Raw genomic sequence first — 16,483 nt, 5'->3', positions numbered from 1 at the left:
AGTAGTGCATTTACTATGGCCCATATGTATGGAACCAACCTTTCTTACACATAATTCACCCTTCGCTGGGAATACTGACATGGTGGGCAAGACTAGTTCAACTTCGGATACGACATTTAGAATCATGAGATTAGGTGTAAAATTACCTAATCCATATACTTCATTTTCTAGATCAGTTCCTGTTCTCTTGGGGCGACCCTCCTTGTCAGGGTAGCAGACCTTGAGTAAAACTAGGTTCAGATTTCCCCATACCCAATGATCTTGGTAAACTGCTGTGTCTGAGTCTATGGAATTGATTAAACTAAACCATGCTCCACAGGATCCATTATGTGTAAACGGATGTGGAAAGAAAGGCAGGACTCCTTCATAATTCTGATAGGGAGGGAGTCGGCCACACACCCAACAATTAGTGGCATTACTAGTCTGATGGGAATGATGTAACATACTAATGAAAGTGTTATTGCGCAGCGCAAGTCTATAAGACAATTCATGCGGAGGTAAGTCACTAAAAGAATGTTCAGCAGTAACATTATAAACATGTCTAGAAATAGGGTAATATATGTGCAACAATATGCTTGCAGTAATTATTAAAAGACTCAAGAAAAACAAGATTATTAATGTCACTATGCAATGGCTACGCAGTGATTTACAATACGCCTGTCGTTTCATCATTTTTCGCGACTGTCCATGATTCAGGTCTAGAGGATACATGTCAGAGACAGATTCAACCGCTTCACCTAGGAGAGGACTTAAACAATCAAATCGTCTGACGTTCTAGGCCTCAATTTAACTTTATAGAGTTCGGTTTCAGTCTTTTCAACCAAAGGAAGTTTTGAATCAGTCTGTGAGGGAGTGCAGGGCACAATGTCTATATCCGAGGATTGTCCATGAAATTTCTTGATATGACTTGAATGAATCCAGCCCTTGCGGCCCTCGATCTTCACGGCTGTTCTTGTGGTCAGCAGAACCAACTTGGGTGTCTTCCACCTGGGCTCCAGCTGAGTCTTTCGGTCGAAATTTTTCACAAACACGAAATCACCCGGAACTACGTCATGGGGTTTCACCTCAGTGTTGTCGGGAAATGCTGCAGCAACCTGTGAACGACAAGATTGTAGTGCAGACATCAAGGAAGCCAAGTAATCTGTCAGCATATTACAGTCAATATCAGTTATTTTGCGTGGTATGGGCGTCCCCCACATATTTGGTGGTCTGCCGAAGATCACCTCATACGGGGATAGCCCTGTTCGAGAGTGTGCTACCATTCTCATGTAAAAGAGTGCAACTGGTAATGCTACTATCCAGTCGACACCTTTCTCTCTGCATATTTTGGACAGTCTGATTTTCAGTATCTGATTATGTCTTTCTACGAGACCTGCTGCCTCGGGGTGTCGAACACAGTGGAATTTCCACTGATATCCTAGCAGAAGTGAAACATGTTTCATTAATTCGGATGAGAACGGCTGGCCGTTATCTGAGTAGACAACACGTGGTAAACCGTATCGTGGGAAGAATTCTCGAACCAACTGTTTGGCAGTAGTCGGGGCAGTGTAATCTGAAACCGGGTATGCCTCCGTCCAACGGGACAGAGCGCAGACAACTACGAGAACATATTTGAATCCTCGACATCGTTCCATCTGGATATAATCCATCTGGAGGACTTCAAAAGGGTGGTCAGGAGGATGAAATCCACCCTGTTCTACGGGAACGCTTTTTCCTGGGTTGAACTGGCAACAGATCATACAGGTACGGACCTTTTGTTTGGCTGCTGCTCGTAAATGTTTATTGAACCAAATGTGTTGAATGCTGTCTAGCATAGCTTTTTCTCCTAGATGCGCTGGACTATGTATAGTGTTAATTATAACTTGGACCATTGAATCAGGAAGGAACCATACAGATTTTTCCTTCATCATCCATCCTTGGTCCGTTTGGATCCCTCCTAATTCAGTCCATTTCTTTATTTCGTCTGGTGTAGCATGTGTCTGTATGTCAATTACGTCAAGGGTAGGATCTTTAACTGTCATACAATGTGTCGGTGTCGGGACTATTGTCTTTGTCATGTCGGGGGTTTGAGTTTGAGCAGTCTGTTTAGCTGTTCTGTCGGCTAGATCATTGCCTTGGGAAATGATATCAGTAACCTTCGTATGAGCCTTACATTTCATAATTGATATTGCAGTGGGTAGATGTATTGCACCTAATAAGGCATGAATGAGGGGTCCGTGCTGAATGTGGGCACCGTGGGAAGTTAAATAACCTCTCTCTCGCCACAGCACGCCGAAGTCATGTACAACTCCGAATGCATAACGTGAATCAGTGTATATGTTGACTTTTTTATTTGTGGCTTGAATACAGGCTTGTGTCAGAGCGATGAGCTCTGCGGCTTGAGCTGACAAAGTATTTATACGATTAGTTTCAATGACTTCAGTATCTGTGGTGACTGCGTAAGCAGCCACTAACTCTCCTGTACTTGTTCTCATACATGAACCATCTACATACAACGTCAGGTCTGGATCTGACAATGGGACATCTGTCAAGTCTTGTCTGGGTTTTGTCGTTATAGTAATAACTTCAATACAGTCATGAGCTAGTGGGTCTGTTCCGGTTACTGGCAAAAGTGTGGCAGGATTCAATGTGTTACAGCGTCTGATTTCTATATGTGGCTGAAACAATGTAAGTTCATACCCTGTAAGTCGCGCTATAGTCAAGTGTTGTGTTTGCGTTCTATTTACAAGGACCTCTACTGTGTGTGGTACTTGAACTGTCAATGGATGTCCTAACACTATGGCATCGCTTTGTCTGATTGCTAAAGCTGTCGCTGCTACTGATTTCAGGCATGCAGGCAAAGCCTGAGCTACTGGATCTAATGTACTAGAAAAATAAGCACATGGTTTGTGTGCTCCTGCTTGTTCCTGTGTGAGTACTGACAAGGCAGTACCTTCGCGTTCTGTAACAAAAAGTGTAAACTGTTTTCTGTAACATGGTGTTGCTAAAACAGGTGCTTGACATAAAGCTTTCTTTAGGCTTTCAAAAGCTTGTGTATGTTCTTGAGTCCAAGGGAGAACAGTCGATGTGGCTGCCTCCTGTGTTGTCAACTGAATGAGTGGTTTTGCTAGAAATGCATACTGAGGGATCCACTGCCTACAATATGAAGTGAGGCCTATGAAAGCCCGTACCTCCTTTTGTGTCTTGGGTATTGGCATGTTAGCTATTAACTGAATGCGGTCGGGTGTAAGCTGCCTTCCCTCCTTGGACAGCGAGTGTCCAAGATAAACAACTCGCTGGACACAGAATTGCAGCTTAGAAGGGGACACCTTGTGCCCCTTTTCGGCTAGAAATTGTAAAACTGTCAGTGATGCTTTTTCACATTCCGGTTCGCTTCTCGCGGTGATCAGCAGATCATCGACATATTGAAGCAGAGCAGTGTTAACTGGCATGTGGATACTATCGAGTTCTCGTTTCAGTGCTTGGCTATAGATGCTGGGGCTTTCTGTAAATCCTTGAGGTGCGCGTGAGAATTTAAAGCTACGTCCATTTAAACTAAATCCGAACAAATATTGGCTTTCCGGATCTATTGGGACGCTGAAAAAGGCATTCTTGAGATCAATTACAGTAAAGAATGTTGCTTCGGAATCAATAGCTGTCAGTAATGACGAGATATCTGGGACCACAGGAAATTGTGGCACAATGCATTTGTTTAACTCGCGCAGATCAATAACCAATCGATATACTGGCGGGGCCTTAGGATCTGTTCGTTTAAGAATCGGAATTATCGGTGAATTACATACATTGGAGTCTGTTTCTACAACTACTCCTTGGGCAATAAGCTCGTCAATGATTTGTAGTAAAGCCACTACAGCATCTGGTGGTAACTTGTATTGTCGCATTCGTGGTAGCACCACTCCTGCCTTTAATGTGACTCTATATGGTGTAATATTCATGCAACCAACATCAGTAGGGCCTTGTGCCCATAGACGTGTAGGTAAAGTCTGCAGTCGGGGATCCATGTCTCTAGACACATAGTGACCTTTAAAATCACGTAAAAACAACCTTACTCCTTCCGGAGAACAACATATTATGGCTCCTAGAGCTTTCAATGTTTTTATTCCTAGCAAGTTTTCTGGACATGATTTAGTAAGCAATAAATCTGTAGTTCGGGTCAGAGGTCCTATCGTAAGTGGCAGAGGTTGTGACACTTCATTAACAATAGGTTTTCCCGAAAAACCAAGGGAAATATTCTGTGAGCCTGAGAGGGGTGCCCCTGGAACTTCACTACGTTTTATAGTTGTTCGACTTGCCCCTGTATCGAGTAAAAATTTCCTATCTTGGCCTAATAATTCACTATGTACATAAGGTCCTTCTTGATCTACAGGAATCTCGATAAGGGGTAAATCAACTTCCCTCTCTAGGCTAGTTCATGCGTAACGCTGATACTCAGGATATTCATACTGTGCGGTCTGAAACATTTGTCGTGTTGTTGTCTGTGTGGCAGCAACAGGCAACGGTGGTGCAGCTGGCACAAACTGTATTGGCTGTTGTGCGGCTGGCATGGCCTGGGTATGCTGCAGAGCTCCTTGTTCATTCTGCTCTTGTCTAAATGGCCGTGGTCTTTCTTGTGTTTTACCTATGGCGATATTATGTTTTAAAACTGGACAATCGTGTACATAATGACCTGGCTTTTTACAATAATTGCATGTCCCTTTTACAGGTCCTGCTGAATCGGAATGTGTCATACCCTTTTTATGTCCTTCAGCTGGAACTGTCTGGGAAACTAACATTTTCATTTTCGTGTCTTTCATGCGTCTGTGTTCATGTTCTTGTTCCTCTCTAATTCTATTATGATGGTACTGTAACATTTGTAACATTTGTGATGGAGTGTTACCTTGCCAGGTACTCTCGAATTTTAATACTCTATTCTTTACTGGTGGCAGGGCATTTTCTACTAATTTTGTTACAAACAGATGTGGGTATGATTCGCTACTTGCTTTTATGCCACTATTTATACCAAAACATTTTTCAAATCGGGCATAGTAATCACTAGTGTCTTCATCTTGCTTCTGTTTACATGCTGAAATTGTACCCCAATCTTCCTTTTTCGTAGTTAATAAACGTGGCAGTACCTGTACTAATAAACCTGGCAGTGCTTTAGTTTTATCCCCAAGTCCTGCTCCTGCAGTTCGGGCCTTTTCTTCCGCTTCTAACACTGACCATTCTATCTTTTGGTCTCCTACCTCCCACTCTTTTTCCTTGAGTTTTTCATAAATGCCCGCAGGCATCAATACCTTTAATATTGTCATAATGTCGGGATAGGTATACTCTCCCATGAGTAACATGTCTTTAATTTCTCGGTGAAAACCCGCTGGATCTTTGTCATGACTGGGTACCACTTTCTTCATTTGTAACAATTCTATTTTCGATATGGGCGTATATACAAATACGCGCTTGAACTCGTTGTCCTCGCCTTTTATTGGGTGCACTTCTCGTAAGGGATTCTGTCTATCCATGTGATACGTGGTTCTTTCCTTGACGGGCAATGAGACATGCTCTGCGCATACAAAAAGAATATACTGCTTTCTTGATTCTAGAATTTCTTTAATTAATTTAGTACCTGCACCTCTCCATTTATTCATAAGCAATTCAGTCAGTATGTCAGGTAAGGGACCAGGGTCCGAATGCTGACTTCGATATAGTATAATGAGTTGTTGAATCATATAAATCCCAGCTAACCTCTGTTCATCTGGGGTAAGATTCAAAAATGTGCGTACTACTGTATCATCACTATATTTTCCGGGACTGTCCACCCAATGGACAGCTGCCCTGGCTAAATCTTGTTCATCCATAGAATCGAGAAAATGATAACCCCTTCGTTCTCGGAGTAGTTTGTCGGCGGTTTGGAACGAATGCTCGTTAGACCTTATATTAATTATAGGTATTTGGAAATTCCTGTTATTATCTGGACATATCGGACGTATTGAGTCAGTAAGACGTCTATTATTATTACAAGATCTTCCTCTACCTACATAGGCTATGGTGTCTGACTGTCCTGTGGGCAGTCCTGACCCTTCTTCCTCGCTTTGTTCGAACTTGTCTACCTCTAATCTCTCTTCGTGTAGGCGTTCTATTTCTTTACGGATCTTTCGGCACATGGCTATTATACAATTTTGTTTATCATGTCTCCCTTCTGATATATTCTGGCTCCATCTTGTAAGAATTTGCATTGCTTCCGGGTCTACCCCCGGTCGGTCTTGATTTCTGATCAAACAGTTTATGAGGAAACGTAACAGTTCCCCCTGTATCTCTACTTTCTGGTATTCCATAGCTCTGTTAATACATTCTGGATCTCGCCCTGTTTGGACAAAATGATATATTTTATCTAGATGCGCAGTCATTCCTGGTAACTTTCCTAAATACACTGCGGCTCGTCTGATACGCAATGATGCCAGGGTCATTTCGTCCTCTTTACCGGGCACAGGGTCATATCTGCAATCTATAAGAAGTTCCTTCAGCGTACGGGCACTTATGAGTTTGGGTGTACGTGAATGTGCTGACTCTTGAAAAGTAAGTTTATTTATTCTGGGTGGCGTAGAAAAGATATTGGTAGCACCTCCCGTGGCCCCATCTGGGGTGTCGGGTGTGAAAGGATTCGTCGAACGTGACACAGCAACTACAGGTGTGGACACAGCTATAGAAGTAGCTGTAGGAGCGGATGCAGAAACAGATGTGCTTGCCAGAACTTGTGACTCGATTTGTTGCTGTAGGGATACGGGTGCTGGATCTTGGCGTTGGACCTCCCTGGTATGCGGTCTATGCGGGGCGGAATTAGCATATTTGGGAGCTGCGTCATCTAAATATGAGGAAAGAAAAACATCTTCTGCGGTTCTAGGATGCCCCTTAGGATGTACCTTTATTGGGAACAATGGGGTTGGCAAGTCTTTCGGTATTTCTGGAGTAGCCTTAGGTAATCCTTCGGCCAGAAGGGGATACATACCATTCATAAGGGCGTTTCTTTGTCTGTCTACTTGTTCTGATTTCACTCGGATACCTTCCTCAATTAATAGATTTTCTCGAACTTTATTTGAACTTTCTTTATTCTTTTCTTCCTGTCTACGTGCTTTTTCTGTGCGTCTATGAGATTCTTTACGCCATAACTCAACGGCGTCTTTCTGTGACTGTCTGACTTTCCTTTTCCATAACTCTTCCTCGACTTTCATGATGCACTCTGCATCCCAGGTTCCCGCTGCGGGCCACCTCTGACTTTCTGGTAATCCCTTGGTGTAGTCTACCCATAAATCAAGAAATAATATAGCGTCTAAGCCATGTTTGTGATACATGAAGTGCCCTGGAGTGTCCCTAGGAGGAATAGGGACGGCTTCTTCGAGAACCCCTTTTCTAGTAGTGATCTGTCTTAATTTCGAAAAGAGCGGCATATTGACAACTGATCCGATACTTAATCTTGAACACACTTAATACAAAAGCACAGTAATGAACAACCATTCATACCACAATATGCAGGACGTTTAACACATTAAACATTAAACATTAAAACATTTTTAACCTTTAAAATAACCAACAATGATGATCGTCTGCATAACTAATCACCAAGCTTAATTCTTGACAATAACTAGATACTTCGGAATACTTGATATACTGCTAAAAAGTACAGATACACTGCTAAAACAGTGCAGACCGGATTTGTGTACCCAAACCCGTCTTGACCGGCACAACCTATGTGCACGTCAGAAATGCCTCCCCAGCAATGGTACTCACCGGGTAGCTTCGGAAACGGAAGGCCTCGGTAACTTGAACTTGAACCGGACTGGACTCGACTCGACTCGTCGGACACTGGGCTTGACTTCGAACTGGTGGGTCTCTGTATACCTCGGATCTTGCTCTCTCAGCTAGGCTCTGGTCGGGATACTTCGCACTTCTCACCGCCTCGTCTGGGTGTTGATCGCAGTCTCAGTCGCCCCCGCTTGACCGGAGGGAGATACAGGAAATCCTGCTGGTACGCGTTATTGTCCGTCCAGCTGTGGCAGGAGACCGGGCCTGCAACGCACCGCCGGCGCATGAGATGAGAAAGTGTCCCTATTCGGGCGCCATTCATGTGGTAAATAATTTTCCTTTACCTGGACTTAATTTGATACAGAAACATAATTAAATAGCTCAGTAAAATGAGAGGCAGAATCCGTGGTATTAGAGGTTCGGAATGGGCTTTATTCCAATGATCGATTATAATCGGTTGCTCCAAGTTCCATCACCACGGAGGTTCAGGAAGTGAAGTACATACTTTATTGACAAGAAGTAACCTTTATAGTACATACATTACAATGAAGCGAATGCAATAGGCGTAACAATTGATAAGGAAAATGACGATTTATCTGCGTAACCAAAAATGGGTGTAATAAGGAGTAAAAAGGAACATAATTGGTTACGATGTCACATATAGGTGGATCCATAAGATAATACTTGGCATAGATGCGTGCGCAGCAGTATGACGTGTGATTGACGTGCAACTAGGGGGGTAAGGGGACTTGACATTTAGCTCTACATGTGGAGACAAAAAGTCTGGGAGGTCAAGTCAACCTAATCCCAAATCATATCTAACATCCTATGTTTAAAGAACTATGTTATCCACAAAAGAAGGACTCTCGGACAGAATCTATTCTATACTGACTGTGCGTGCGTGTACAAGCGTCTAAGTGTCTACACTGAAAGCGAGGGGGTAGGAATATTCCATGGTAACAGGGCTATGAATTACTTGCATGAGGACAGAGAAGTCGAGCCTTTTGCTCGGTAGCTGGAAGGATGTTTACTTAAACTACTAGACAGGAATGCATCGGCTGAGGGGGAAGCAGATAACTCGAAGGCGAAATACAGTTCTTGGCAGAGAATAGGCTGATGTCAGGCTTCGTGAGCCGCGCAGAGAATGAGACAAAGTTCATGGTCACAGATGCAGGCTCGAACTGGAGTTTTCAGAGGCAGAAAGCAAGAGGAGTTTGATGACAGAATCAGGGCCTACTTGCCTGGACTGTAAAATGGCATAAGTGAACCATATAAAGCCGGTGGCCTTTCATATTTAGGAATGGAATATCCGGCCTAGTCATGGCGGATCTGACAGAGGGCATGTTGACGGTGGACGCACATGTATTTGCGTCTTCATAACTGGAACTGGAGGGAACATACATGTACTTGTGACATGCACATAGAACCGTTGGGGTCCAAGATAGGGGACATAACTGATCGGGAAAATCCATATTTCCACAGAGTGCCCGCCACAATTGGGAACAACTGAGATTTCTGCCAATTAACATGGAGCCCAGATAGTGCGCAAACCTCCTCAATCATGTTCCTAGCTTCTCTCAGTTCCCCTTCTTTGTCTTTTAGGAAGAGCAGGAGCTCGTCGGCATATAGCGCTATGTGATGTGTTTGTCCTCCCAATTGCAGGCCCCTGTACACTCCGCCGGACCGTGCCCTGCACGCCAGTGGTTTCACAGTTAGTGCGAACAATAAAGGGGAGAGGGGACACTCCTGGCGCGTGCCCTTCTCCACCCGTTACTGTGTCGATATCATGCAGCCTGTGCGGATCCTGGCCACGGGGTCAGCATCTAGCAACCTCATTAACCCTTGTCCGATCCCCATATAGAAACTCTCCCTCCAGGCTATCAAATACCTTCTCTATGTCTATTGCGAATATCGCTCCATCCTGTTCCTCTTCTTTACCCACTTTACTACTCCCACTCCAATCCAAGTAACAACAGAAAAACTGTTGACTTTTGAGAGTTTACATTTAGTATCCTACTCCAATCTAATGAATTAGAGTGATTTGTTAAGTGCAAACTCCTGCCCTGAGCGTCTTGGCGCTATAAAGACAGGTACAGCTACAAAGCAACAGTAGTGAAAGTGTTGGACATTGGAGGGGCTAGATTTATTATTACCACCCCAATATAAACAAAAGTAGGAAAAGTGTTGGACTTTGAAGAGGTTAGATTTGCTATTCACAATGAGACGTAAGCAAAATCAGGAAAGTGTTGGACATTGGAAAAGTGAGATCAGGGGCTTCTAATCTTTTGTATAACGAAACCTTCTTCTGATCAATGGTAATAGCCCCAAGCTACTAAGGGCTTTGACCACTGTTGCAGTGGTGTGCTCATTTCATTAAATACAATCACAATACAATCACACTAGTGGGCTCACCATATGGGATTACTAGTCGAGACCATACAGATGTATGTCACAATATCGAGAGACAAAATATCTTTATGTCAAAATATCAAATGCAGAATATTGACTGATACATTTCACTAACACAATATCATGAAAGTAGGTATGTAAAGGTAAGTATTAATTTACTATTAACTGCACATCTAGGTACCTTGAAGATGAAAATCTTCAACTTAAATAGATATGGAGTTAAGAATGTAAATAAAATGTGGCGAGAGGTAAGCCTGGGAAATGGGTGAAGGTGTGGGGCCCCTGGAACTCCTATCGTGGCGGGATTTGTACCCCGCCGCTGACGCCTGACTTGGCAGTGGCCCAGTCTCCCTAGTCTGCTTGTCACCTTGGTTCTGGGCATTGTGTCTACTTTGTTTCTGTCCCGGCCTGCCCCCCCCCCTATTCCTGTGGATCGGTAGGGTCCTCCCCAGGGGAGCTCGTAATGCTGCTTTGACTTTTGCTGCCTTGTGGATTTGTTTGTGGTTTCTTATAAAAAATGGAACCGTCATTTGGGGGGTCCGGCCGGTGTGGCCGCCAGCGCTTCCCTCGATTTCTGGGACCTTTATCACTTGCCGCTTGTGTTTAATGACTGTATTTTATGCTCTCACTGTTTGCTAGCGGCCGGCCTGAAGGTTGTAGGCCCATCTTTGTATATCTTTTGCATTCTGTAATAAAGGTTTAAAAAAAAAAAAAAAAGAATGTAAATAAAATTAAACTTACCTATACATTTTGTGGTAGTCTATTTTCTGTCTACAATATATTTGGGCTAAATGAATGATATTTAAAACAAGACATGCATAACAGCACACATATGGGCACATATGCACAAAGTGTGTGTTTCTGTGCAAACGTGTGGCCCTGCCACTGGCTTGGCTGGCAGCAAATCCAAGGTTATGGAGATATGTAGTGCTACTATCTTCAAAAGGTCTTGACCATATGATTTATGTTCTGTGCAGGGCAGCACTTCTGTGAGCTTTTTCCAGTGTACTGACGAGCCACCAGTAGCTTCAGAGCTACCCATTGGAGACTCCTTGGTTAGATATACCATTCCAATTCCTAACCATTCAAAAGCAACATTTAAATACCAAATAACATGAAAATATTAAAACATTTTAAATGAAACTATAGGCGCTATAAATAAATAAAATGTAAAAGAAAAAAAAATAACATTTCATAATACAAAAACGTAACAAATATAAAACAAAATCAATACATTTCAAATATACACCTTGATCTCTGTTACACAAAAAAAGCCAACTAAAACAAATTATGACTAATACTGGCGGGGGTTCCCTTCCAGCACATAGGCCACAAGGTAGACCCAGAGGGCCGCTACGTGATAGTTTCAGGAAGACTAGATGGGCAGGACATCACATTAATTAATGTATATGGACCGAACGTTGATCAGGGTAACTTACTGGAGCAGATGTCTGGAGTCCTTTCGCCCTACATGATTGGCCCGATTGTCATGGGGGATGACTTTAACTGCATTGGGGAAGCTGAACTAGATCAGTCCTACCCACCTCTCCAAGATTCCCCAGTCCATAGAGTAGCCAGGGCTTTTAAGGAATGGCAGGCCTGATGTGGGTTATTAGACACGTGGAGACGCACTCACCCTCTGGACAAAGAATACTCCCACCTCTCACAGGTCCATGACCTGCATGTAAGATTAGATGCGTTTTTATGCTCGCCCGACATACATGAATTTTTCCAGGGAACGGAATACCTGACACGAACTGTCTCAGATCACAACCCGATACTGACAAGTCTACAATGGGGAACTCAGCAGCAACCCAACCCTACTTGGCACCTCAAGCCGGAGGCTCTGGAGGACCAGGTGTTTCTACAAGAGATCAGGGGCCATATCATAACATACTTTGCCGATAACGCCCTCTCCACTGATTCTAGGGTGACGGAGTGGGAGGTCTTTAAGGCAGTAATTAGGGCAAGGTGCATGGCAACATCTATTAGGGTACGAATGACATTGATCACAGACGTGGAAAGGGCGGACCGAGTGCTCAGGGAAATAGAAATAAGACTTCCTGAACACTCCGAGCTGCAATAAGAGTTACTAGAAGCTAAAGAGGAGGTAGCTGTACAGGAGGAATGCTTGAGGTGCTTTGACTTTAAAACATACACAGATAGGACCCACGTAAAGAGAGATAAGGCGGGCAGAGTATTGGCATGGCTTGCCAACCCGACCCACAGGGGTGAACACCATAATAGAGATAGCAGATCAGGCAGGACGCCGATTGTACAGACAGGACGAAATAAACAACAGATTCCGTGGCTATTACGAACAACTTTATAAGTGCTCTGGACCCGGGGGGAGGGGGGATAGAAGAATACCTGACTGGGCTTCCTCTCCATACATTATCAGAGGAAGACGCAGACCAGTTAGGAGCGGAAATCTCAGAACATTAAATCAGAGTGGCCATCAAGGAACTAGCGAGAGGTAAGACCCTGGGCACAGATAGACTTCCTAAGGAGTTCTATGCTGCCTTGGTGGAGAAATTAGCCCCTAGATTGGTGGAGCTATATGCAGAGGAACATTACCACAGACCACCCGGGAAGCAGTGGTAATTCCGCTGCTCAAGCCAGATAAATCCCCTCTCGAGTGCACGGCATACAGACCCCTGTCGATTCTAATCCTCAATTTTAAAATTCTAAGTAAACTGCTGGCGACAAGGTTACACCCACACATGACTTTCCAGGTCCACCAGGATCAGACAGGTTTTATACCGGTAGAAATAAAACTCTGAATATAAGGCGCCTTCTGGCCATACTAGAACTGGGTACCTTAGTTATAGTAAATTGTCATAGCTATAAGTGGTGAAATTTAGTGGTTTTGCCTTTTTTAATAATTTGTTTTAACTGACATTTTTTTAATAATAACTTCCCTGTAACCTTTGTTTTTTTGGGTGAATATATGATATATATATATATATATATATATATATATAGATATATATATATATATATATATATATATATATATATAAATCAGTTTATGAGCTGAGAAAACACATATCGGGAATCAAACGAAGTTTTTTTATTGCTCTTCTTCGCAAATGCTTGTCTTTCTTCAATTGTTGTGACATTAAGATCCAAGCTTCCAAATCCTTGTTCAGAATTCTTCAAATCAAATTCAAACACATCCAGCCAAAACGTGTTTCGCGAGGAAGGTTTGCTTCTTCAGGGCTTCATTACGTGTACTTGTGCATCTTGTCCTTGGTGGTTTCCAATTCCACTTTTCTGTTAGATTGTGTGCATATCAATAAAAGTTCTGGAAATGTCCTCTCATATCTTAAACCGGCTGTAGCCTTCATGATAGAGTACTGGCAATCGCTGGAGGAGCCTCAAGGCCCCTGCAGCCCCTGACGGGTCTCTGCTTCTTATGGAAGCCGGCATTACTCTCACAGACAGGGAGCTGCTAAACATGCAGCTCCCTGTCAGTGAGAGCAATCATTTTGTCTGAAACAGACAAAACCTGAGCTTCAAGCAAGCAAGAGCATTTTGTCAGCTCCCTCTTGCTTGCTGCAATGCTTATTTGCCCACATATTACATCACTCATGAAATCTATGACATCATTAATAATATCACTGCAACATTTGCAGTGAAATTATTGATGACAACACTGTGCATGGCTGGGTCATGAGTTATAGTTACTTGAGATAACTATAACTGCTGAATATCTATGTTTTTTGTGTGTGTGAAATCTGAACCTACTATGATGTCCCTGTAACCTTTTGTTTTTTCAGTGAAAATATGTATACATAAAATATTCATGGCAAAAGATGTGTAGTTAAGAACAGTGAAGCTATAATTACCACTAAAACGAACGATATTTTGGTTGGCAATATTTTTACTCTGATATTTTGATAGCGCAATATTTCTGTAGTCCACATTCTAGCATACAGTTTTATGTAGCACATACTTTTTGGAGAAAATCTCTCAAAGTGATCTTCTAACTAAGGTATTTGGAAAAAATATCAGAAACACAAATATCGTGGGACTAAATATTGTGTCAAAAATATCAAGGACAAGAATATTGTGTAGGTAATTTTTTATGGATAAGTAAAGTTTTACTATATATGACTCCATATATAGGTATCTTGACAATATTTATATCTTCAAGCTATGTAGATCTGGAAGTAAGAATAATACATTTATACTTACCTTTTCGATATTCCTATCCTCGATATTCTTTACACAATATTCTGTCCACACTATATTTGTGTTTCCGATTTCTGTCACTGATCCCTAACTATTGCACTAAATGTCTGACTATGGTGGAGAGATAGGAAGGAGTACTTGAGAATGGGGGGTTATCTATACTGTAAGAAGTTGTTGGGTACCCTCATGTATCTATTTTCTTTTTCTTTAGGCCATTACTGGCATGGCAATCGACAATCACATGCTGGGTCTGAGGGAGGTTGCACGTGAACTCTACAAGGAATTGCCCGAGATATTCACAGATGAAATGTACCAGACAAGCAATAGGTTTATTCTTTCTACCAGCCAGGTGAGTCCCCATAAATGTATTTATTTCCAGTGGTGGTTAGTTGGTCAGGAGAAAATATCAGATCAGAAGTTTATAAATGTCATCTAAATGCTGATTTAGTGATCCCATAAATCCAAAGAAACAGCATCTTGTGACCCACAATGCATACCATTGTATACACAATTATTGTACATTTTAATTTCTGTTTTTAATTTTGTCACTTATGTCAATTCTAGAGGTCACATTCACTAATGTGTGTGGTTGAGCAAAGAGAAATGTGCACTTGCACTTTATTCCCAGACCCAGGCAGTCACGAACAAGCCATGATTCAGTAACAACGAGTACAGTTAGAAAGGGACAGCCACACTCTACTGGCTTTCAAATGAATATGCAAAATTCGGTTGCACCCCCAGCTCCTCCATACTTACTTGACGTAAGTGACTATCTAGAGAAGTTTACAAGGCCAGAAAGCAGTGGTTAATTTGTAATAAAAATAAAAATTCCATGGCTCTCCTTTTTCTCATAAAGTCATCATGATTTACACTATCCACTGCCCCAGCTGGAGCTGCCACATACCAGTTCAGGCGATGACTACTAATCATCACACTTACACAATTGTGAAATGTTACACTATCTAAAACCACATCAAGTTGTAAGAATGGAGTAGACGGTCTAATTTGTTATGTTTTTTTTTGTTTATGGAACTGTGAAACACTTTGCTGCTCAGCAAGACAAGTAGACAGCACCACCATGTGGTGTACTGCCATAATAAAGTGTTTGTAAATAAGTGCAGGTGCTGAGCACCGGCAAACACTGGCACAAATTAAGCACTTGTGAAAGGGGCCAAGTTCCTAGGGCAACTTGGACTAAAGCGTGCACAGCAATGTGGAATTTACATCATTTTTAACACATTTCCAACAAAAGATTATTATTCATTTGAATGTATTTATTTTCATATGTTTTTCTTTGTGTATTCTTCAAACAAAATATATGCAATTCAAAGCATTTTGATTCAATAATTATGCAGCGTTCTCTGTTAATATTAACAATCACTGTGTGTAGACTATGTTAAAAGAAGCGACACCCAATGCATTTCGGGACAGGCTGTCCCTTCATCAGGGGAAAACCTGTTAATAAAAACAATCAGCAAATCATATACTTCAGTGGTTCAACAATAACAACTAAACAATGAACAAATCAGCTCTTGCAAATGCACCAGTGTTGTCAGAGTGCGTTGAAAATTGCGCAACCATTATATGTGAATGCATTAAGTGCCTTCCCTTAATCAGTGTTCTGTGAAACACCACGGTGTTGAACCAAAGCCTGAACGATAGAGAAGTTCACTTACAAACAGTAGACTTCTGTATGCAATAAGTCTTAGGGCACCGCAAGGTGCAACAATTCCTGAAAAAATGCAGGTAACAACAATAAACTATCGTCTAGAAACGAGTGACCAATTCAGTTGGAGTCCTCAACTAAACACATCATACCTGGTTCAGGATGTATGTAAACCTCCTGGCTTCAAGAATACCCTTCAGTGCAGTGAAAATTCATCCCTGTTATTTCTGCCAAAACAAAACCTCAGTCACCACGGTTGTTCGGATCTATAAATTTCCAAATACAGTGATTGTTAATATTTACAGAGAACGCTGTGTAATTATTGAATAAAAATGCTTTGAATTGCATATATTTTGTTTGAAGAATACATAAAGAAAAAAATATGAAAAAAATTACATTCAAATGAATAATAATCTTTTGTTGGAAAAGTGTTAT

General features: G+C 42.1%; 1 protein-coding gene across 1 annotated transcript in view; it reads left to right on the top strand.

The window, feature by feature from the left end:
• The window catches only part of CHAT (choline O-acetyltransferase), a 314,503-nt gene that overhangs the window by 280,419 nt on the left and 17,601 nt on the right, over positions 1-16,483 (top strand). The window contains exon 13 of the mRNA XM_085615102.1: positions 14,594-14,731. Within this exon, the coding sequence (XP_085471228.1) occupies positions 14,594-14,731 (138 nt within the window). The remainder of the gene's footprint in view (positions 1-14,593; positions 14,732-16,483) is intronic.

The sequence above is a fragment of the Triturus cristatus genome, chromosome 1_2 (genome assembly GCF_964204655.1).
Source record: "Triturus cristatus chromosome 1_2, aTriCri1.1, whole genome shotgun sequence".
Lineage (NCBI taxonomy): Eukaryota > Metazoa > Chordata > Amphibia > Caudata > Salamandridae > Triturus > Triturus cristatus.
The sequence above is the reverse complement of the archived record's forward strand: the minus strand, read 5'-3'. Positions and strand labels throughout refer to the sequence as shown.